This window comes from Pezoporus wallicus, unplaced genomic scaffold, assembly GCF_028554395.1.
Source record: "Pezoporus wallicus isolate ANWC-B61680 ecotype Strahan unplaced genomic scaffold, APGP_CSIRO_Pwel_v1 contig_7545, whole genome shotgun sequence".
NCBI classification, from domain to species: Eukaryota; Metazoa; Chordata; class Aves; order Psittaciformes; family Psittacidae; genus Pezoporus; species Pezoporus wallicus.
In genome coordinates this window covers 9,589,828-9,612,817 of record NW_026642398.1, presented here as the reverse complement: position 1 = coordinate 9,612,817, position 22,990 = coordinate 9,589,828, and the positions used below count along the sequence as shown (strand labels likewise).

At 43.9% G+C, this 22,990-nt stretch overlaps 1 protein-coding gene across 7 annotated transcripts in view; it reads right to left on the bottom strand.

The window, feature by feature from the left end:
* Positions 1 to 1,983: 1,983 nt before the first annotated feature.
* The window catches only part of ZHX1 (zinc fingers and homeoboxes 1), a 31,076-nt gene continuing 10,069 nt past the window's right edge, over positions 1,984 to 22,990 (bottom strand). For 4 of the 7 annotated variants that reach the window (XM_057429811.1, XM_057429812.1, XM_057429810.1 and 1 more), the window contains 2 exons: positions 11,166 to 14,553; positions 1,984 to 2,855 (listed from right to left, as the gene is read on the bottom strand). In XM_057429811.1, coding sequence (XP_057285794.1) covers positions 11,712 to 14,336 — 2,625 coding nt within the window. In that variant the 5' untranslated portion in view covers positions 14,337 to 14,553 and the 3' untranslated portion in view covers positions 1,984 to 2,855; positions 11,166 to 11,711. Of the gene's footprint in view, positions 2,856 to 11,136; positions 14,554 to 22,990 lie in introns of all 7 variants that reach the window. The other 3 variants (XM_057429814.1, XM_057429816.1, XM_057429815.1) reach the window with 3 other exon arrangements.

Here is a 22,990-nt window from a genome sequence, read left to right as displayed (position 1 = left end):
AGGGCCTCGTTTCCCATGCAGCTCTTGCACGGCTGGAAAGGACCGGTGGAAACTGCTAATAAATTTAGCTTCTAGGGCTTCATATTTGCCTTGTACAAGCATCAGTGCCCGCAGAAAGCACGAGGGAAAGCGCCTCTCAATGCACTTGCACAAATGCAAACAAACACAGAAATCAAGAGCGGACTTTGCCCACAATTGCTCCCGTCCCCAAATCATTGCAAGTGAAATGGATTTAGAGCAAAGAACACTGTAAAATGTACGTCAGTGATGCAGTTTTTAACTCTGTGGTGGCACTAAGGAAAACTATGAGCGACCTCCATCACACATCGTGGGTGCTGGGGGTGATGCTTGTACAGAAGCCCTTGCAGCAGGACTTCACCTGAGGCTCTGGCTGGCTGCTGGAAAGGACTGAGAGCGGCTACAATTGCACTATTATTTGTACTGTCTCCTTCGGTTCATAACATGTCATTATGAGAGGCTGTTCTGTAGGCTCTCTTCCATGGGAGTCCCTTAAGACAGGCTGCACTGCAATTACGTTTTTTCCTATTTGGCTTTCATTTAGGAAAACTGAAAATCACTGAGAACTGCTGCCAGCACTGACCTTTATTTTCACCCAAAGACACAAATCAACTAGGTGTGACACACGCTTTCATTCCCCTTTTCCCTCTTGTCTTTCTTCTACCAAATAAAGTTAATGAACATCAGCTCAGCGCTGAGCCTGTAAAGAAACACACATGGGAGATGAATTAGCCACAATGCTCATAGTTCAACATGATAGTGGTAGAAACATATAAATATATTCAAAGGTTTTCTTTTACAGCATTTGAAGTGCAAGTCATTGAACAACCAAAAATGTCAGAAACCACCACCGACAGGCTAAAGACCACCACCAACAGTATTCCAAAGCAATGACAAGTCTACAGGGAGCAACTGAACGTCATTCAAGGAGAGGTTTTGGTGTAAAAGGAAAAATAAGGCAGTGCACAAAGTAACTTGGTATTTTAAATTCTTAAATATAGTAGTTGACAATATTGTAATGAAAACAAATGGAAGAGGGAAGGGGCTGGGAAGAGGAGGCTGGGAGAGGGGAAACAACCCACAAGGCCAGCTGGTCCCTTGTGAAAATATCAACTGAATTGCAGCATTTTGGAATCACTGCTAACACTGTAAACAAAAAATGGTAACTCCTTAAAAAAGGTGACTCTGTGCATAATCCAGGGCTTTCCATAACTCCCTCATTAGCTGACGGATTCTTGAATAAGCATTCCTTCTCTCCCTCCCCCTTTTTTCACTGAACCAAGTAAAACTATTTGGCCAGCCACCAAGCTGTACAGAGGACTGGCGCTCATCCCCAGGCCTGTACGTAGGTCACTACTTCAGCCAGGGATGTGATTTTTGGGACTGAAGTATGCTACAGCACAGGAGTGATTTTATCGCAATAAACACCTTGTTTTCAGGCGGGGATAGGTCTGGAGGCACAATGCCTGAGGGGAAGACTGTGTTGCAGCACAACAGTTGAAGCAGTCGGTGTGATGGGTCCCACTGATTCGAGACAGCAGGGAGCTTGTGTGAGCGACAGCAAGTCGGGCTTGCCAGAGGGACACAGAGCTCACCAGAAAGTGCTCATCTTGGCTGAAATGGAGAGCTGGTTCCCACTCGCCCCTACCCTTCCCACCCCGAGTACTTTAAATGCAGTAATAAAGAGCATCTGCCTTCATGGGAATAACCACGTGAGCGTCCTTGGCCTGCTGACGCGGCAGAACAGTGCAGCAACAAGCAGCTGTACTGACACGCACGTGAAGCTGACCTCACGCTGGCTGCACAGCCAAAAGCCAGTTCTCCAAATTCAACGCATCTGAGGAAACGGTGAGATTCAGTTTTGTGTAACGGGGACAAAAAAAGGCATTTGAGAAGACGTGGTTTGTGCCAGTTTCATACAGACACGTTGCTGGTTTCCACACCACCTCTTAAACCCACACGCGCTCAGTAAGGAGACATTTATTCTATTACTTCTGTTTTCAGATTTTTGGTACAAAGTTTATTTTCAGCAGTTCCCACATGATCCTTTTCTTCTCCCAGCGTCTTCCAGGATTTTCCTCTCTCTGATTTATTCTCTTTATCTGTTGAAGCAAAAGCAGTAATTGCTACAGAAAGCAATAATGGAAATACTACAAATATCTTACAGCAGCATCCATCATCTCTTTGCCTCAAAAAACTAACAAAAATAAATCCAAAGGCAAGATCCGTAGTGCCACCAAGGCTTACGGGGGTAACATCCAGAAGTATGCTGTGTTCCCATACAGGAGTTGTACAAGTCCAGCACAACTTCCCAAGTTTGTGCAGAGCCTGATAAATAAGACACAGAAAATATCAGTTACGTTATATACTGTTTCTAAGAACTTTTACTCTGTAAAATGTTTGGTCACTCAAAGCTATAAGCTTAATCACATATCAAAGAACACAGGCAGTAAAGCCCATCTTACTAGAACATATAGTATTAGGCCAAACAAAATATAAGAGGACAAAATCTAGTGGTCACTGAAGCCTCTTCAAAAAAGGTCTAAACCAGACTGTTTCCATCGTGTATCAGAATAAAAACGTACTGTATTAAAATCTGATTTTTTGTGTGTTTTTTACAAGCTGTCTTTTAATCAGTCTTCTATTTACAGTGCAGAACTTCTGCCAACTGCAGTAGTTTAACTTTGGCACAACACTAAGTTCCAATCCTTTTGAGTATTCAAGTCCTGTGTGTGTCCAAAAATGTTCTTGGTTTCACGAAAGATTAGGCCCATTCACAGTTAACCAGTTCTCTTGAACTCTTTCAAGAATTGCTTCCCCTTCACCACGCTGGGCAGCTACAAAGGAAAGACACTGTAAGCTATTGCATCATTCAAAAGAAACTCTTCATTCTCAACACTGACAGTATTGTTGCTTCCTTTAACATCACAGACACCAGACAGATCACACAGACGGCTACACTCCGGACACCTTCTAAAAGCCTTGCTGGTCGTTAGTGAATCGTCTTCCTCATACTTCGAATACGTAACAATGCATTGACTTGATTTCATTTCACATGTCAAACAGGACATTTAAATATATTGCAATATACTATAGAAAGTTGCAAAGCGCCATCATTTCTGTAAACGAGACCGACACCTGTAACTCTCCTGTGCACATGAAGAGCAGTACCCAGTGCTACGTTTTCTATACAATATAAAGCCTTCCCGGGTAGGGCGACTCATTTTAGTGCATTTCTGTACAGACTGTAAGCACACATGCAGAGACCCAACTATGCAAAACTGGGAACACTTCTGTGAGCTGGAACTGGAGGTGGGGGGAACATTTCAAAATCATAATGGAGCTCTTGTAGTTGATCATTTCGTATCACAGATGAAGAATCTCCCATCATTCCAGCAGATTCCTTAGGGAAAGTTTTGTGATAGGTATCTAGTACTGTATAAGCATAAGAAAATATTTTCATCAACTGTGACACAAGTATTATGTGTCTTAACACATTCCAAGTTATGCAGAGTCCAATGTTTATATAGTAACCTTATCTCTATAATACTTGAGAAACCCCAAATCATTTTTATGCCAAGTATTATAACCAAGGACCAGTTACTTTATCCACCACCTTAGTGCTACCTGCTCTAGAAAAAAAGAAAAAAACAAAGGCAAATAAAGCAAACCAAAAGGCCTCACACTTCCCAATGAGCGCCAAGTTGGAAGCAGAGGTAAGTACCATTGCAAACCACACCACCAAAGTCAGTGCTGCGATCCAGCCAGGTGAAGATCCATCTCACCCAGTTTCAGATGTCTGTAGTGTCACTGCCCTCAAGCTACATGTCACACGCACTCAGTGGGGCTGAGGGTGCAGACACGTGGGGTGGGCAGCCCTGCATTCGCTGGGTATGCTGACAAGGGGTGTCTTGCTCAAATGCAGACATCAATATGTGATCAGACAAATCCTACCTTAACTCTGGAGAAGTGCTACAGGATCCTCAGTTACCACTCTACATCTTACAGTGTTGTCTAAGTGGGTTTTGCAATGACTGGAAAAGTGCAGATGCTCTTCACTACAGAAGGAGAAAAACCCCCCGAGCGCTCCAACCATTAACCCTGAAAACACTGGTTATAACCCACCTGTGCTTTGGAACATCCCTTCTTTAAATGTGAGAAAGCTGCACAGAAATCTGAGCTCTGGAGTGGGTGTAAGAAGCTGCTGAGGGGATTTTTCACTTTCTGTTACAACCTTCATTTTAAAATCTTTTCCTATGTAATTTTAACACATCAGCAAACCTCAAGTAGCTTGAGTGATAAGCTTGTGTCAAGCTCCCTGGTAAATCTACTTATCCTAGGATATCACAAGCTTGATACAGGTGTAGCCCAGCACTGTTCAGTGCAGGGAACCAAGCCCTCTATTAGCCCTTCTCACCTTTAATTACACACTTATCCCAAGTATTATGGCCAACTCTCAACAGTTTTACTGCTTTCTGATCATCGACACTATCTTTCCATTACTACTGAACACAGGCAAAATTATTTTCCAAGAAAAATAAATTAAATCAAAGAAAGTAGCTATATTTCATTGCACTCCACTTCTGTGCATTCAGGTTAGGGCAGTGATATTTAATATTACAGAAGCTTAAACATTATCTTCTCTCCTTGGGAGATATGAATATAGACAGATACGGGACTCCGGTGGAGGATGCAGATCAACACTATCCTATTTACAGAAGCAAATACTGACATCCAGCCTGAATACACAGTACTCCATTAAGTGCAAAGGGAAAATGCTCCCCACCTTTAAGTATAGCTTGGTTACTCAGCAGCCAGAGACAAGATGTCAGAGTTAACTGCTGTGTTCTCGTTTCAGAAGGAAACGGAGGAGGAAGAGGAGAGTGAATGCATCTTTGGGCTTTTTGGCCTATGGGGGCTGCGTAAGGCCATGAATCACTTTGTCTGGGCTCCAGAAATGCTTTCTCTGCTCTGCAGAGGACAAGGGAATGCATTCGCCTGCCTCACGAGTTCCTTGGTGAGCAGGAAGAAAATGGGCTTTTGCCCAAAGTCAGCAATCATATGCAGGCACTGCATGAGTTTCCTTCCCAATAATCAAAGTTACAGCCAGATCCCACATCGCATATAATGTCATGAAAAAGCAGGTTTGAAAATGGTCCTGGGCGAGGTTAAAAAAGGGAATGGCCTCATTTACTAGAGTGTATTAGAGATAATCCACTAAATTCTAATCATGAGGTGTTAGGTATCTTTCCTCTGCATTCAAAACAAAGCAGAGATTTCCGTGTGCTCAAAATGAGTGAGTGCAATACTTTACTTGTTCTGTCAGGAGAGCAAGAGAAAAACTTGCTTTGCTTATCAGCTTCTAGGTAAGTAAATTCTGCAGGGCAAGTAAAAGTCAGAGCCTTCAAGTTTGGCATTTTCCCTTCTTTCCTCTTCTTATAAGCCAGTACTCTGTTAGTTCATTCAAACCTCTAGGGAGGGATAGGTCTGACCTTCTTTCTACAACAAACACTAACCTTGGAGTCATTCAGAGGTTGATACTGGGAAGAGAGCACTATTTAAGATGGAACCCTGCTCTTTCATTGTGCTCAGAAGCAAGAGCAAAACATGCCCTGAAGCAGCACAATACACTGAAGGTGGGATGCCTCACCTCGTTTAACACTGCTTGCCTCCTTTTAGTCCTCCCTCTCCATTCTGGCAAAGGATCACCTTTATTCTCCCTTTAGCTGAATTCCAGAGACATCAGTTAACTAGCATCATCAGATCAGGTACTTCTGGCAGAAACAGCAGATGAAGAGGAAAGGTCTACCTTAGCTCTAAAGGAAGTGCTGCTCACAACTGAGTTCTGAAACTGCTCCTAAGGAAGACTGAGAAGCCAGCTGCCTAGAGGTGAGATCTGAACAAGATCGGAGTTTCTTTCTATCAGTGTCAATGACAGTCACTGAAACCTGGCTCATAACCAGCCCAAACCCAAGAGGTGAAGCTGCACAGAAATAGAGAAGCCATAGCACAGACTCATCGATACACAGTTCTTCACCCCACAGGGAAATCAACAAAACCCTGCATGGACACCCACCCCAGGGTAGATGGACTTTCTTGACCCTTACGTCCCCACTGTCAACACAGCTCAGTCCAAGTGACTTCCAAGCATCTTGCTTGGAAGTGTGTGTAAGCTACAAGAGGGAGCCATGCTGCAGAGGTGCACTGCCAGTGAGCACTGAGATGCTCACATTCATCACCCACTGAGACACTTGCTGATGTGCTTAAGTTGAGGAAGTTTCCTGTGTGTAACTGGGAGGATGAGAAGGTGCCTTATCCTGCACCCAGGTGATTTCTGTTTCTCTTGGGTGACTACTCAGTGTGTCTTGAGTACCTAGGTAAGGAGCACAGCAGCCTAAGGTTGGCTACACCACTGCTACCAGAAGCTTTGAGTTCCCACCACGCACAACTACAAGTCCCAGATAAAATACACCAGCATGCTGAGTTTTCCAATACTTCTCCTGTCAGTCCTCATACGAGAGGCCTCCAGAAGGAATTTCACTCCCTCCCAGTATGCAGTGCAAATACACACATGCTGTAAACAAAATAAACTGGTAATCAATAGACTCTGTTTGCTCAAACAGAAATAACAGACAAAAAGTGGAAGCAAGGACAGGCGGCCTGGGAAGAGTACAGGGATGTTGTCTGGGAAGCTAGGGACTAGGTTAGGAAAGCTAAGGCCCAGTTGAATTAAACTTGGCTAGGGATGTTAAGGATAACAGGAAGGGATTCTACAGGTACATAGCAAATAAAAAACAGACTAGGGAGAACATAGTCCCCCTCAGGAAGCTCTGAGGGGGCTACACAGGATTTGGAGAAGGCTGAGGTTCTGAATGATTTCTTTGCCTTGGTCTTTACTGGCAAATGCTCTGACCACACCACCCAAGTCTTGGAAGGGACTGTGAGAATGAAGACCTTGGGCCCACTGTAGGAGAGGATCTGGTTCGAGACCATCTTAAAAATCTGAACGTGCACAAGTCCATGGGTCCTGATGAGATCCATCTGCAGGTCCTGAAGGAGCTGGCGAATGAAGTTGCTAACCCACTGGCCATCATATTTGAGAAATCCTGGCAGTCAGGCGAAGCTCCCGACACCTGGAAAAAGGGAAATATAACCCCCATTTTCAAGAAGGGGAAAATGGATGACCCAGGGAATTACAGACCAGTCAGTCTCACCTCTGTGCCTGGCAAAATCTTGGAGCAGGTTCTCCTGGAAGGCATGCTGAGGCACATGAAAAACAACAAGGTGCTTGGTGACAGCCAGCATGGCTTCACTAAGGGGAAATCCTGCCTGACCAATTTGGTGGCCTTCTATGATGGGGCTACAGAACTGATGGACAGGGGCAGAGCAGTTGATGGCATCTACCTGGACTTGTGCAAAGCGATCGACACCGTCCCGCACGACATCCTTTACTCTAAATTGGAGAGACATCAATTTGATGGATGGACCACTTGGTGGATAAAAAACTGGCTGGATGGCCGCACACAGAGAGTTGTGGTCAATGGCTCAGTGTCCGGCTGGAGACCAGTAATGAGTGGTGTCCCTCAGGGATCAGTGTTGGGACCGGTCTTGTTCAACATCTTTGTTGGTGACATGGACAGTGGGATTGAGTGCGCCCTCAGCAAGTTTGCCGATGACACCAAGCTGTGTGGTTCGGTTGATACCCTGGAGGGAAGGGATGCCATCCAGAGAGACCTTGACACGCTTGTGAGGTGGGCTGATGCCAACCTCATGAAGTTTAACCATGCCAAGTGCAAGGTCCTACACCTGGGTTGGAGCAATCCCAGGCACAGCTACAGGTTGGGCAGAGAAGAGATTCAGAGCAGCCCTGTGGAGAAGGACTTGGGGGTGTTGGTGGATGAGAAAATGAACATGAGCCGGCTGCAGTGTGTGCTCACAGCCCAGAAAGCCAACCACATCCTGGGCTGCATCAAAAGGATCGTGACCAGCAGGTCAAAGGAGGTGATCCTGCCCCTCTACTCTGCTCTTGTGAGACCTCACTTGGAGTATTGTGTGCAGTTCTGGTGTCCTCAACATAAAAAGGACATGGAACTGTTGGAACAAGTCCAGAGAAGGGCCATGAGGATGATCAGGGGACTGGAGCACCTCCCGTATGAAGACAGGCTGAGGAAGTTGGGACTGTTCAGCCTGGAGAAGAGAAGGCTGCGTGGAGACCTCATAGCAGCCTTCCAGTATCTGAAGGGGGCCTATAGGGATGCTGGGGAGGGACTCTTCATTAGGGACTGTAGTGATAGGACAAGGGGTAATGGGTTAAAACTTAAAATAGGGGAATTTTAGACTGGATATAAGGAGGAAGTGCTTTCCTGTTAGGGTGGTGAGGCACTGGAATAGGTTCCCCAGGGAAGCTGTGAATGCTCCATCCCTGGCAGTGTTCAAGGCCAGGTTGGACAGAGCCTTGGGTGACATGGTTTAGTGTGAGGTGTCCCTGCCCATGGCAGGGGGGTTGGAACTTGGTGATCTTAAGGTCCTTTCCAACCCTAACTATTCTATGATTCTATGATTATGAGCAATAACAAATACATGCAAGTACTGCCTTCAGGGTGAGCCCACCCAGATTTTTCTCATCCTTGGCACAACTGAAAGGCTTAATATGTGCATGTAGCCCAAAGGAAACGTGGGTAACTCTGCATCTCCCATTAGCCAACCCACAGCACATGGTTACATTTCAATTTTACTTTGTGCAAAGAAACAATGTTCCTCAGTGGGCTGTAAATACCATTAGAACCAGTGGAATACATGGAACTGTAATACTTACAACTGAGAATCTGGCCCGGTATACATCAGCCACCATCTCTGACTGTTCCACTGACAGAATATGTCCAATCCAACTATATTTAGTCTGATAAACAATGTATTTCCTCTTCCTGTGTTTTCCAGACCAGATGTGCTAAGGCCTGCCATTGTAGCTGAGTGTTATTTAACAGAACACTGCCAAGATGGAAGATTTCCCAGTTTGATCGTATAATTAAGTTGGATCCTTATCTTTTCCCATCTTGTAAAGAAGGTCAGATTTAATGTAACCTAAATGCAGTTCTCTGCTAACAAAAAAATGAGCTCTTAATTTAGACAGGTTGCTTGGGTGAGGGTTTTCTGTTTGTTTTTTTATGAAGAATATTAATTCTGGGTCAATCTTATGCATTCAGGCAACTGCAGGCTTTGCTCGCTAGAGGCATATTCCCAAGGATTTTAAGGATTTGCTCTAATATTTTTGGAAACTTAAAAAGAGCATCTCCTTCCCTACTAGCTTTGCCCTTTCCAACTCAGCAAGCACCGTATTCCCAGTGGAGAATCTTTCTTCTATCTGCTGGCATCTACAACAGCCTCATCCATACCATTACCAGCCAAACAAGAATACCTCCCAGCCACACGTAACAGCCAAAGCTGAAAAGGCCAGATCCTGATCTCTCCACCACCACCTCACGTCCAGAGCCATAAATACTCCAGTGAAATAAGCTGACAACACAGTTTTGCTTCCCCCCCCCCCCCCAAGTTAATCTGAGGGCTTCTGAGCTATCTCTCCCTAGCACCATGGCTCCTTTGTGCCTCAACAATTTCAGTCATGGAAGCCAGGGATTAGTTTCACATAAAATTCACCTCTCACACCAACAGCCGTGGCCCTTTTCTTTCCAGCACTCTCTAAAGCTCACCCTGGTAAAATGGATTTCATATAGAACATCCTCCTGCAACTCTAGCAACCTGTTCAATCTGGGAGCAGAAAGGCAGCTAAAGCAACCACAAAGGAAGGCGAATCCAGGAGGTTAACAGTATTCTTTGTTGGACGTTATTCCCTTTGTTGCTTTGACCTGGGTTTCACCCACATTCACGTAGGAAAACAAGATCTAACACGGACTCCTCTGCTTCAGAAAATCATGACTAAAATGACTTTCTTGGTCCTTTGACCGTTACCCCAGGAAGAAAGAAGGAATAATCCTGGAATCGGTTCCTGGAGATGTGGAATCACTGGGACACATTTTCCCGATGCTAACCTCTCATAGGTCATCACATGCAGAAGCCTACAGAGAAGATGCTGACAGGTTTGCAAAAGGACATTGCAAGCATCCTTTCCATTAGTGCAGTGTAAGAGCAGACAATGCTGGTGACAACAGCACCAATTCATCATCTTTTGACATCTAAATAGAAAGCAACTTACCCCTAAAAAATGCAGACTGACAGTAGCAAGAACACAACCTACTCTTCCTCAATGCACCAGTTCTATGGAATGCCATCTATCTGCCTAAACTAACTTCTGTGAATTTGGCCTGGTTTTCAGTTGCTAATTCAAAATCTACGACAACTTCAACGTCTTGAGACAAAATGGCCTTTCTCCCCCTGTTTTAAAGACGCTTATTCAAGATGTGGATGTTCCACATCAGATTAAACTACTTCTGCAGTTCAGTTCAGGCAGATCAAACCTCCCGTAGAAGTTAAGTGCGTTCACCCAGCAGCCCTAAGAACAACCAGCATAGCGGCGAGCTCAATCCATCAGGATGAATTTAAGTTAAACTTGCACACACGTCATTCAGCTGGGCTATCACTGCGGAACAATTAAACACTGGTGTGTTTATCATTCCTAAGCATCTAAAAGCCATATAACTTCATTTTGTCTGAGAATTAAACATCATGTCATGGCCACAACTTACATGAAAACCTTTCTTAAGAGCACTCAAAGACACTCTGCATCTCCGTATCTGTGTATTCGTACAACCCCCATAAGCAACTCTGAATGCCTTTTAGGCACTTTCCACCTCACATTTACCTTCAAATTCGTGTAAGATTTCAAGAATTACTTTTTTTTTAGCTAGAAATACACATACTTTTCTTACCATTTCCAACAAATGAAAGAATGCACAAGCTAAAAATGAATGGTACTATCAACTGCATCAAGTCTGTCAGGCATTTAAATTAAACTGGTGTAGGATACACTGATTAAATGTAACAAAAAGCATCTTCTAGCATTAGACTCATTCAGTTAGCTCATAATTATCAACAAGTAACATTTCAGCACAAGTTCTGTAAACCCAAAACACTCTGAAGATACACAAAAGGTGCCAAGATCACCTCATTTTCTTAAACCAAGCCATCCTCACCCCTAGGTTCATTGATTCCTTTGTCACACTTTTCCCCTTCTCTTTTGTTTTGAACTCTTTCCTTAAGAAATAAACCCAGGCCTTGAAACCTTTCAGGTGAAGCGATGTTTGCAAAAAGCCATCTTAGGTTTTTGTATGTTCCTCCTTCGTGAGCAATGTTCTACAGCAACAAAAAAAATGAGTCTGTGGTGGTTTTGGAATTAAACAACATAAGGCAATTAAATACTGAGAAGCAGTCAGGTGAATGATGAACATGAACCTTCCCATCAGTAATGTGGAAGAGGAGGAGCTGAACTGGATCCGATTTGTAATCCCATGTCCTAGGCTAGGCCTGAGGATGTCCACCTCTTGTAGTAAGGAAGCAAATAGTTGTTGCCTGCTTGCAGGTTGCATCTTGCAGGTTGCATCTTGCTCAGGTTCTTTTAGGTGGAAGAAAGATGCTAAGCAGGTGCTTGCTGAACTGAAGGCCATGAAGAAATCATCTGGCTCTTCACCATAACATCAAACCCATTAATAGGTTTTTGGCCCCAAATCCCAAACTGCACATCAATCTGACTTTGAAAGTTTACGCTTAACATGTCGGGGGGGCTCCCAAGTATCACTATCATCGGTTTCTTCCTCATCTTCCTGCTCTTCCAACATTTCATCTTCCTCCTCATTCTCATCAAACAGCTCTATTCCAAGTTCTAATCTTCTCTGCCTTTCTGCAAACCACTCTCTGACCTGCTCATATCCCATGTGAGATTTGGCTACCAGTTCATCAAGGTCTTGCTCATTAAGGAATTTGTGCTTCATGTAGTAGTCCTTCAGGATTGCTGTTCCAGTTTTGAACTTTATGACAGACACACCTCTGTCCCAGCAATTTAACCTCTTGCTTCCCCGAGGCCTCCCCCGAGGCCTGCCTCTCCCCCTCCCTTTTGGTCTTCCTCTCCCTCTCTTCCTTGCAAAGCCTTGGCCATTCAGACTGTTTGCATTGGCGCTCTGGTAATAATAATACCATTTCAATCCACCATTTTTCCAGGCGTAGCGAGTGTCTCCAAACCAGCTCACAATTTCTGATCTTGGGAGTCCAGTTTCTTCTGCCAGCTTGTTGTATTCCTGTGGAGATGGCCACTGAGTGCGGACAAAGGAACTTTTGAGCATGTGCAATTGCTCTGGTGATTTTTTGCCTATTTTGCTTGAAGTGGAACACCCTGATTTCGCTCCTGCTGGTCCATCTCCCACAGATGTTTCTCCAGCCTCTTCTTTTGAGCTGCCAGCATTGCTCTCATTCAAGTCAGCTCCTTCTTCCTTCAAGACCTTTGATTTCCTTTTCTCTATAAACCAGGCATCAATCTCTCGCCTGGTGAGTTTGGTTTGGGCTCTTAACCTATTCATCTCCTCCTCGGTAAGGATGGGGTTATTAAGAAAACTTGCTTGGAGGACTTGCAGCTGCTCAGCAGTCTTCTCTTTGAATTTCTGTGGGGTGAAATCAGGGAAAGCACTCCAGGATGACTTGTTTTGTGAAGTGGCTCCCGTTGGGGACTCGTTCATTTCATCGCTCGAATCAATAACAATGGTGGCACATGAATCACTGTTGAGATGAATCCCATGATTATTCTTGGAATTTCTCTGATTGTAGCGTGTATCACTGAACCACTTTTTGATCTCTCCTTTAGTCAGGCCCGTTATTTTCATGAGCCGAACGATTTCTGAATCTTGAGGAAACTGATTTTTAAGGTAGCTGACTTTCAGTTCTGCCAGCTGCTCCTTAGTTTTCTTTGCTCGGATGCCAAAGGAGTCAGGATTCATCAGGGCAGATTCATTTTTGATAGGCTGAGGGGCTGGAACAGCAGCTACTTGTTTGGTTTCTGCAATAGGCTGAGCAGTGTGAATCTGACTCTTCTGTAACTGTGTTTGATTTGGGACTCCCGCTACAGTCAAAGCTATTGGGGCTGTTACTGGTAACGTGTTTGCACCTGCAACTTGAGTGAGAACTAGTCCTGGCTGACCAACTATTTGGCATGTCTGTAAAATTGAAGGTAAACCATTGCTAGCAGCGGAAATGTGTGCTGGAATAACAGTAATTGTCTGTGGCACAGTATGCACTGTGCCATTAAATTGTTTCCTCCTTGCTTCCTCCACTTCCTCTGGTGTCCAGCTCACACCATGCTTCAGACGCTGGGCAGAAAACCATATTTTAATCTGTTCCTCTGTGTACTTAGCTTGAGTGGAAAGAACAGTGATTTCCGACATGGTTGGATATGGGAATTTGTTGTAGGTGTTAAGCAAAAGAGGATTGTTATCCAAAGCAGTATTATAGGCTGGAATGCTATTTACAGGTATTAGGACTTTTGGAATCAGGTTTGAGTTCTGTGGAGCTGTGACAGCTGTTATGACCTGTGCCACCCCAGGCTGAAGCACTGGTGCTGGAGTCACCACCGCACTGGCCACATCTGCTGCACTGCCAACAACCGAATGACTCGCTTTTGACTCAGAAACTGCCGGCGGTGGGTTTTCTACTACTTCTTCAGAGTTTGGCTCATTTTCAGTTCCCTTTTCTTCACCAGGAATGTCATCAGCTACATTGTGGAAAACAGCAATACGTTTAGTCTCTGTTTTGTTTTTCATCATTTTCATAATAGGAGTTTTGCTAATTGAGATCCCCGATGAGGGGACCTCAGCAGAGTCAGCCTGTTCCGCGTTTTCTTCCCTAACAAAACTCCCATCGAAAGTGAGATCATTTACTGTTTGTTCAAAGATTGTCTGATTATTACGTTTCACCATGGTCAATTTAAAATTCTCCTCTCCAGGGTGGTACTTTAAATTATGTTCCGAGAGAGCGTCGTATCTTTTGGTAAGGAAATTGCATTCTACACAAACGTAGGATGAATTTAATACTACGTTGGGATGTTCTGAATCCACATGAAAAGTAAACATATTGAGATCTGGAGTCTGAAAAGTACAGTATTTACACTCATAACCACCTTCGACTTTACTTGTATTTTTCTGATTGTCTGAATCCACACACTCATGGGCATCCTCATCACTCGTTACGCTCTCTGCTGTCGGGTTATCTGCTGGCGTGAGCACAGGTGGTCCTTCCTCCAAGTCTGATACCATTTCTAGATCCGGATCCTGCTCGTTGGCTAAGACCATGCATGGTGTTGTTGATTTCCTTTTACTTGCCATGCCTGTTATGTGAAAATGATGCTGACTGGTCAGATACGGACTTAGCTTCAAGCTCTTCCTGATTAATAATAATGGCTTTCGGTACTTCAAGTCAGTTCTTGTAAAGTCTCAACATTTATCCCATTAGCAGCTTTCCTTTTGTAGTGCAATCAGATTAAAAATTGATAGTTGAGGATGAGATGTTGAGACACACTGTTTTAAAGTCCACATCCACCACCTGCAGCAAAGAAGAGACAGTGGAATTAGTTCAATTTAAAAAGTAGCTTCTATTCTGCTACATCTTACGGCTTAAGAGAATTCAGTCCTTTGGGTTCAGCCTGCCACTGTTCATCCCCTGAAACCCAGCAGACCCATTCCAAGAAGATATACTCAAAGCTAAATTAAGAAAGGCAAAATCCAATCCACTTATCACAGCCTGAAACTCGTTTTAATTCACGTCAATGCAGTGAAAGGCAGAAAATGCAGAATGGTGTAAACCAGGTGATTTTCTGACCATTTCCCTTTCTTCAGAAGCCCTTTTTTTTGGCACAGTGCTGAGGTCAGTTGTCCTGTGTGATTTCTGCAGTCTCAGCTGCAAACTGCTTTGCCTAAGTTACGACAACTTCTCTCCACTGCTTTGTGAGCTCAAGTCCTTCCTATAACAAACTCAACCCCAGTATGACACCTCCGCTACTAAGTCTGTCATGTCTTCCATGTCAGAGGCTGGGAAGGGTCCTAGGAAAGGCAGGTTTAGAGTGTTCTTCTATTGCCTTATACACACAAGGATGATCATATGCAGGGCCTCCCGAGTCTGGAAACAGGCAAAACAATGCCTTTTTAAGGCACTCTGACAGACAGAGGATGACTATCCTTTCTTCCTAGCTCCCCAAATGTCATTCTCCAATTGAAGACCAATCCCAAGCCAATCAAATCTGATTGCTAGCACATAGCAATTAACTAAAATCTGTTTTCATGCTTCTATGCATTAACAAGGACATGACTGATTGTGTGAACTCTGCCAGAGAGAAAAAGCATTAAAGAGGGCTATAACAAGCAGGAGCCACACAAATTTATGTAAATAATTTTAGGAAAACTGAAGTACCTCCAAACAGAGCTGAGGCCTGCGGAAATTCAGAGAATAAATGTAATCTCAAATAGCATGGACTGGAGTGAATTTTATCCCACAGGGACCACAACTCGTCTGCTGGAATTGATGCATAAAATTCTGCAGAGGGTTATAAACTCTAATCATCTTCCTCTCAGAATAAAATCAGACACTGATTTCTCATACCAGAAATCCCATTGGTACATGAATTTTTAGACAGTGGAACATCAGCAACTTGCCAAAGTGAGGGCACTCTCAAGTACAAGGGGAACACTCAGCAACTGATTCAGAAGGTTTAGAAAGGGAACAGCATGTAAAAGGTTAAAAACAGAAGACAAGCTTTGTTTACGACGAAGTCTTAAAGGAAAAAGAACAGTGTAAAAGGAAGAAAGGCAGTTAGGAGGAATGGGAAGAAGGGGGAGAAAACCAACTTACTTTTCACTGTACAGCCTTCTCTGAGTATGGGATAGGAAGAAAAATAAGTAATTCTTAGCTACACATTTTTTCCTCAGGCAAAAGACAGAAGTGCTCCTTTACAGCTGTCACCCAGTGCTGCTCCATAAGCTGTTTTGGAAACACTGTGCCTCACCTCACTTTGTTGTAAGAATCCTCCCCAAATGTTCTCAACAGCCACCCTCTGCACTACTACTGTGCCTACATCCAAAGTACACAGCCTGACAGGACAGGCTTCTTATGCCAAGGATACGGTTACATGGCATTGAGGACACTGACAATGCTCAATAAATCTTGGGCAATCATCATTCCAGGATGACAATTATTTAATAGCACCAACATTGAAAGATACCCTTTTTGCACAAGTTAATGCTGGCAGTCTGTAAAACCATGCAGAAGATATTTAACACATACACAAACTATGTATTGCAGGCCATCTCATTTACCTTTGCAGTGAGAGAACCATGAAGCAAAGCTAAACGGATCCATCTGTCTCAGCATCCTGAGGGATGAGAGGTAGGGCATTATTAACTGTGCTGCTTCTCCGTGGGGCTGGAGGGCTCTTGACAAAAGACGGCCATCTGCCAAGACTCAACGTTGGGCAATGCTCCTGGGGCAGAGCTGGGTGGTATTACCTAATCCTTCTGGATCTTGAGTAAAATCTCAGAAATGCCAGAAATGCCCATTTTCAAAAGCTACTTAATAGCGAGTTTTGCTGACTGAAGTTGCAGTGTGAGAAGCGACTGTGGTACTCCGCAGTGCCTCAGCCCTAGCACAGCATGTAGTAGGATCTATACGCAGGGCAGTCTGTGTGAGCTTAGGGGCTTGCTGAGGTTCCCAGTCTGGGATGGCAGAGAGCAGAAGTGAAAGCAACGTTTGACCTGACCTGCAGTGCTGAAGCATGCTTGAGATACGGAATAAAATGGGAAACGAGTCCAACAAATCAGTGTTTTTCTCCAGTCCCTTCATTTACCCAATAGCGTTCACTCTGCCTGCAAGCCTACAGTTCCACATGCCGTTGCATCACCTGCAGCCTTCTAGTTCAATCTCTGTATCACATTTCTGTTTGCTGTGGCTCAGTTTCACTCATGGCCAACCATCATGTTCTTCCACTGTTCACCTACACAGCAACATGTTTCTTTGGTGCAAGCAGCTCTCAGAAAAAGAAAGCTGCATCTATGGTCTTTAAACTATACTCAGTAGTAGTTGAGACCCCACCTAGAGTACTACATCCAGCTCTGGGGCCCTCAGTCCATGAAAGGCATGGACCTGTTGGACAGGGTCCAGAGAAGGGCCACAAAAATGATCAGTGGGATGGAACACCTCTCCTATGAGGAGCTGGGGTTGGTCAGCCTGGAGAAGGTAAGGCTCCGAGGAGACCTTACTGAGGCCTTTCAGTTCTTAAAACAGGCCTATAAGAAAGACAGAGAGAGACTTTTTAGCAAGGTCTGTTGCAACAGGATGAGGGGTGATGGTCTGAAACTAAAGAGGGGAGATTCAGGCTGGACGTGAGGAAGAAATTATTTACAGTGAGGGTGGTAAAACACTGGCACAGGTTGTCCAGAGAGGTGGTGGATGCACCATCCCTGGAGGCATTCAAGGCCAGGCTGGACGTGGTTTTGAGCAACCTGATCTAGCTGAAGATTTCCCTGCTCATTGCAGGAGGGTTGGAACTAGATGATCCTAAGTTCCTTTCCAACCCAAACCATTCTATGAGTCTATGATTTCAAACCCCTGTTTAATTCAAGCCTATGAAGGAGCTATGACAGCATTCATTAAAATCCCAACAAAGCAGGATGCTTACAACCCTTCCCAGCCTTCTTTCTTCTGCAGACTTTACAGAAAGCTCCATTCCCTTCTCCTTGGTGTTAATGGGTTCATTCAATCTGTAGCACCCTCCCTGACACATTCTCTCAGTTTAGCAGGGCATTATGAAAAGTACTCACACTTGAGTAATTTATCAAACCAAGTATGCATCATCAAGTATGCACTTCAGTTCCTCTACATCACTTCTCCAGCACTTACAGGAATGACCATGTGAGACCTTGCTGTGTATCTTGACTTTAGTGAGGTTTGCAACATCCTGCTCCAGCAGGCCAATTACTCCAGCAGAAGTGGAATCAGACTGGCTTCACATAGTCTGGTTTTGACAAATCCACCCATTCCAGAACCTTGTTACAATTCTCTAGGCTCTACAGACTGCTTTTTTAGCAGATTTTTCCAGTATGGTTCTGGGAATGAAGATCCCATTAACCAGCCTGTGATTCCCTCCCAGTTCAGTTTTTCTCCTCTGCTCATGCCTCTCCTCATTTAACCAGACTCTGTTTGCCTGTATCAAGTCTGCTGAGACCTCCCTGCATCCACCATGAATTCCTGAAGATCATCACTAATGGTTCAGAGATTGCTTTGGCTTGTCCCTTACATACTTTAGGGTCAAATGCATGACTTAATATTGTTTAAGATTTTCTATTTTTAGCAGGACTGCATTTTTATCCCTCCCTGCTAATACTGACATTATAGTGTGCAATTTGGTTTGTAATTAAATACGCCAAGTGTTTGCTTTATGTCAAAAGCAGTGTTTTTCAATGAAAGAATCTGAAGAGAACCTTTCAGTTAGCTGCACTCTTAATCCCTCAAGACATTCATCCCTGTGATCCCCTTTGGTCATTTTACCTCAGATTTTCTTACAATTGACATCCCCAGAAAAAACAGCCCAGGAAACAGGCATTTTCCCAGAAACATAAAAAGGTACGTGCAGGTATATTTGGGGAGGTCCAGGACCTTATATTATATCTCTGAGCAGGCAACTGCACAGAATAATGCTCTCCAGAAACAGACCATAAACATTAAATATTCCCAGCTAATTAATAATTACATTAAGACAGATTTATTTCAGAGTGGAATTCAACACTTAAAATTGTTTCTATGGCAGATCTGGATAAAGACTTACAGAAATATGTTCTAAATACAGGCAGAAACCTTCTATTCCTTTGATTATAGTTTGGAAAGAGACAAATGGATTTACAGCAGAAGGCACACCTAAAAGAACCTGTTTGCAACCATTTTTTTACCCACCTCTTCCTTCCGTCCCCAAACAGGAGTAGGTGATGCAGCAAGAAAATAAATGAGTTTACAGGAAGAGCTCGCTGTGTGTTCAGGTTGCATGGTTTATGAGAAGGCATTTCTCCCTGCTCGCTGCATGACACTTCCATCCAGCGTGCAGGAAAAGTGTGCCAACAAAACATCCAAACCCAGGTAATGTGATTGTAAGAATATGCACAAACAGGGTGGCTCAGGAGAATAGGAAACAATAGAAATTGCTTCTCATGTTTAAAATCACCCAGATTACAAATTGCCTGTGATCACTCTCAACACAGAAAATGCTGTTTTGTCTTCTCCTTATAGCATCTGATTAATTCATGACAATATGCAATTGTTGATCTTTTGTTTAGCCTCATTCTATTACCATTTATTCAGAGTAGATGTATCCATGTCAAAACCCATTCTGCACAGAGCCCAGTACAGGCTAATCTGCTCTGACCTGTGCTGCCTCTCAGCAAGAAGGGTGAAGGACTTGTTTTATAGTGCCATTTTCTTCAGTTGTTCATTATCTGCAAAGTTCAAGGGGCACTACTGCTTACTGACTCGAAAATAAACCCAAATCTCTATCTAAACCTTGCAATATTCACCTTTGAGTCTCATTTTAAAATGAGGCCTAATTCAGCACAAGAGTAAAACGTGTCGGACTGATTTCAGCAGGACTCCACGTGCGCTACGGGAACACTTTGGGTCCTTGCTGCACTACAATTTGTGACGAGGGAGGCAGCTCCCAAAGGCTGCTGTGCTGCCTGCCCCCACACAGCTTCAGGCTGTATGCAAGCCAGACCTGTTCTGGAGCACTGGAAAGCAGACACGAAGCCGAGCAGAGGCTGAAAGGAGCCTGCTGCAGGACATGGGACCAGACTTCCTCAGTTACCTCCTCTCCCCACTGGTTTTAATGGGTAACCTCCAAAGTAAACTTCAGAATTTCAGACCAGAAGTGACCACTAAATGCCCTAGATTATCTTTCTCCATAACAAGACATTCCCCAGGTAACTCTGCAATGAGCACAGTAACTTGTGCCATTGCTTCTGACATCCAAAGCCATAACCAGCTTTTATGTCTGATCATACAGAAGCTACTGATCACAATTTACAAGTACTTAATAATCACAGTTCACTGATGAGAAAGTACCTTTAACATATACGGTGCATGTCTCTGCTTTTAAGTCACACCAGCATGTATTTTCTACATGATCTGGTCACCTTGCAGCTAAACCTCACATAGACAGGTCTTTTACTACTGAAATGTTCAGTTCAAATTGTGAGCTCTCAGTACTCTTAACATCAGATATCTCTGCGTGATTGTTCTTGAAAGTGAGCACCAGGCTTCTGTAAATGCTTATCATACTCAATAAAATGACAGCAGAGGCAGGAATGCTTTTTTAGCATAGTTACAGCTCTGTTTGTTTTGCTTGCTGTGCTGTTACATAGGAAAAGGAAAGGAGGAAGAAATCAGTTATTGACACGAAAAGATTTTAAAATGTCTTTTGGGTTGAGTAAACATTTAATTTAACCCCTAAAATGTTTTATATTGGCTTAAAAAAAAAACAATAGGACAGTAAAAACATTATTAATTTTAAAAATTGTTGAGCAAAAAAGTTTCTCCTTATACCATCAAAGCAAAAGGTTTGATTCTTCTGGGACTTCTTTCTTTAAAATTAAATAATCTGGCACAGACATAATTTCACAAAATGCTCCTTTTGACTCGAATCTGCCTCTTTTTGTTTTTTCCCAGACAAGAAATTTCTGGAGACCTCCCTTTTCCCAGGCCCTAGCCTAGTGCTGCAAGCACAAGACCTTCCTTTCACTTCCCAGAGCTCGTGTCCCCAGACACCTTTCCGCTTCTACAGACACCAAAGCAGCAGTCCTACAGATGGTCTCCCTTGCTAGATAGCCCGACTCATCCTCTAATCATCCCTCGTGCTATACAGGAACCCCCGCGCTTCTGAAGGTGACACAGCTCAGCACAGATTGTCTCCCTCTCCTTTCCCCCTCCTCCACTGATTGCAACTCACTGTACGTGCCCTTGTCACATTGGAAACCAGATTTCAGATCGGCTGCTATCTGCTTTAGTATTTGCCTGTCACTGCAGCAAAATGACACCTTCTCAACAGCAATGAACAATACTGGGAGTGCTCTACCCTTGAGCAAGTGGGACCGGGTCTCAGGGGTTACCCAGTGGCATATACAGGAGCACAAGAAGCAGCAGCAGCTTAAGGACTACACTGATGCATGCCAATACAGTAACCTAGACAGATGGAGGAAGAGAATCCATTGAATACAGGTGGTTTAGAACAGCCTGCAGGTGTGCATGACAGGCATAAAAGAATGATCAAGAGCAGGTAACAAAACATTCTGCAAACTCTACCTTGGATACAAAAAGGTAGTGACTCATAATTCTGCCTTTTATTTTTTAAACAGTGGAATGCATTTCTCAGACCACAGGGCTAGAGCCTTGCCAAGTTTCAAGTTCCTATGTCAAATCCCTGAGGAACAGAGCTGTTCAGAAAGAGAGATAATACAGCTTTCACATTGAGATTGCCTCCCTTCCTCTCCTTTCTTCCCTTCTCACTCTTGTCAATTTTGCTCTTGAACCAGCTGAATGTTCCCCAAAACTCAATGAACAGAGAACAAAAGCAGCCTCCAGATAGAAACAATGTGTGAGAAATTCTTGTTTCCATGAACATAAGAAACTGAAAACAAGGGCTTACAATGGACTCAGCAGGTGACGCTAATACACACTGCTACATGCTCCACAGGTATACACAGACCTGCATACACCAGGATACAGACCCATAGTTTAAGTATGCATAAAGGATTCCCAAAATACTTGAAATAAATGTATAAAGTCAAGTGTTTTATGAGCCAACATTTTGTGGATGAAGAAAAAGCAAGCACTTCAAAGTATCGCTTTAAAAGCAGAAAAACTCCAATATTACAGTTCTATTGCATGGGCCTAGGTTAGTGCATGTCAAGGAGAAGACTTTAAGGCACATTATCAAGGCTGCAACTACTCTTTAGAACCTCCTCTAAAGATTCTAAAGCTACAATGGGCTTTTGCTCACACGTGCTTCCTCAGGACCTCTTCTGCATGCCCTGGATCTGCCTCCTTAAAGCCTCCTCCAGCCTCTTAGGTGTTCTACCACTTCGTGAGAAGGTCGAGGAGCACAGAGTGTGTAACAAGTCCTTCATTTTCTCTGCCCCATCATTTGCTTCTCCACTTAGGAAGTCAAACATGTGACTTCAGAGCTGGTATTTAAGAGGGATTTTTTAACATGGCTTCAGGACAGCTTCACAATTGTCAGCTCAATCTCATAAGGACAGACAAAACCAAGAATTCACCTAGAATCTACTGACAGATTCCTCCATACTGGAGAGATGTAGAACAGTTCTGTCCATGCTCACGAGCACAGCTGATCTTAGAGGAGTTCTTCAGGATGTTACCCTTTGACCTGATCCAACCAAAGCTGCTCACGCAGCAGCACTTTCACAGCACAGATACAACACTCAAGCTTCCCTCTCCATAGTCAGGGTATTTGGCCACCACCATTAAGTGCACGTATTCCCACAACAGGACTAAATTACTGCCAGGACCAGGGCAAGATTGTCAAGCTAGCTCAGGTTCACCTGCCTTTCACTGCAATGCCAACACGCTTTTGGTCTGCTACAGATGACGTGACTTTAGGGACATGGTGGTGGCAGAGTCAGCATCTCAGTGCTGGTGAAGAACTACAACCAGTTGTCTGGAGGGGTTGTGGAGATCTGTGGGTTTTTAAGGGATTGCCATCCTTGAAGTTTTCAAAACTTAGTAAATCCCCAAACAACCCCATCTGTCTTCTCAGTTAACTGAATAGAAAGCTGGACAAGATGATCTCCAAAAGTCCCTTCTACTCAATTTTTCTCCCCAGGATTCTGGGATGTTTCAGGTTACAGCTAAAGAGAAGGAGGGTAGCCCAAGCTGCCTGCATAAACACTCTCTGCAGGTCTCAACTATGTAGTGGAACACCACGGTGTAC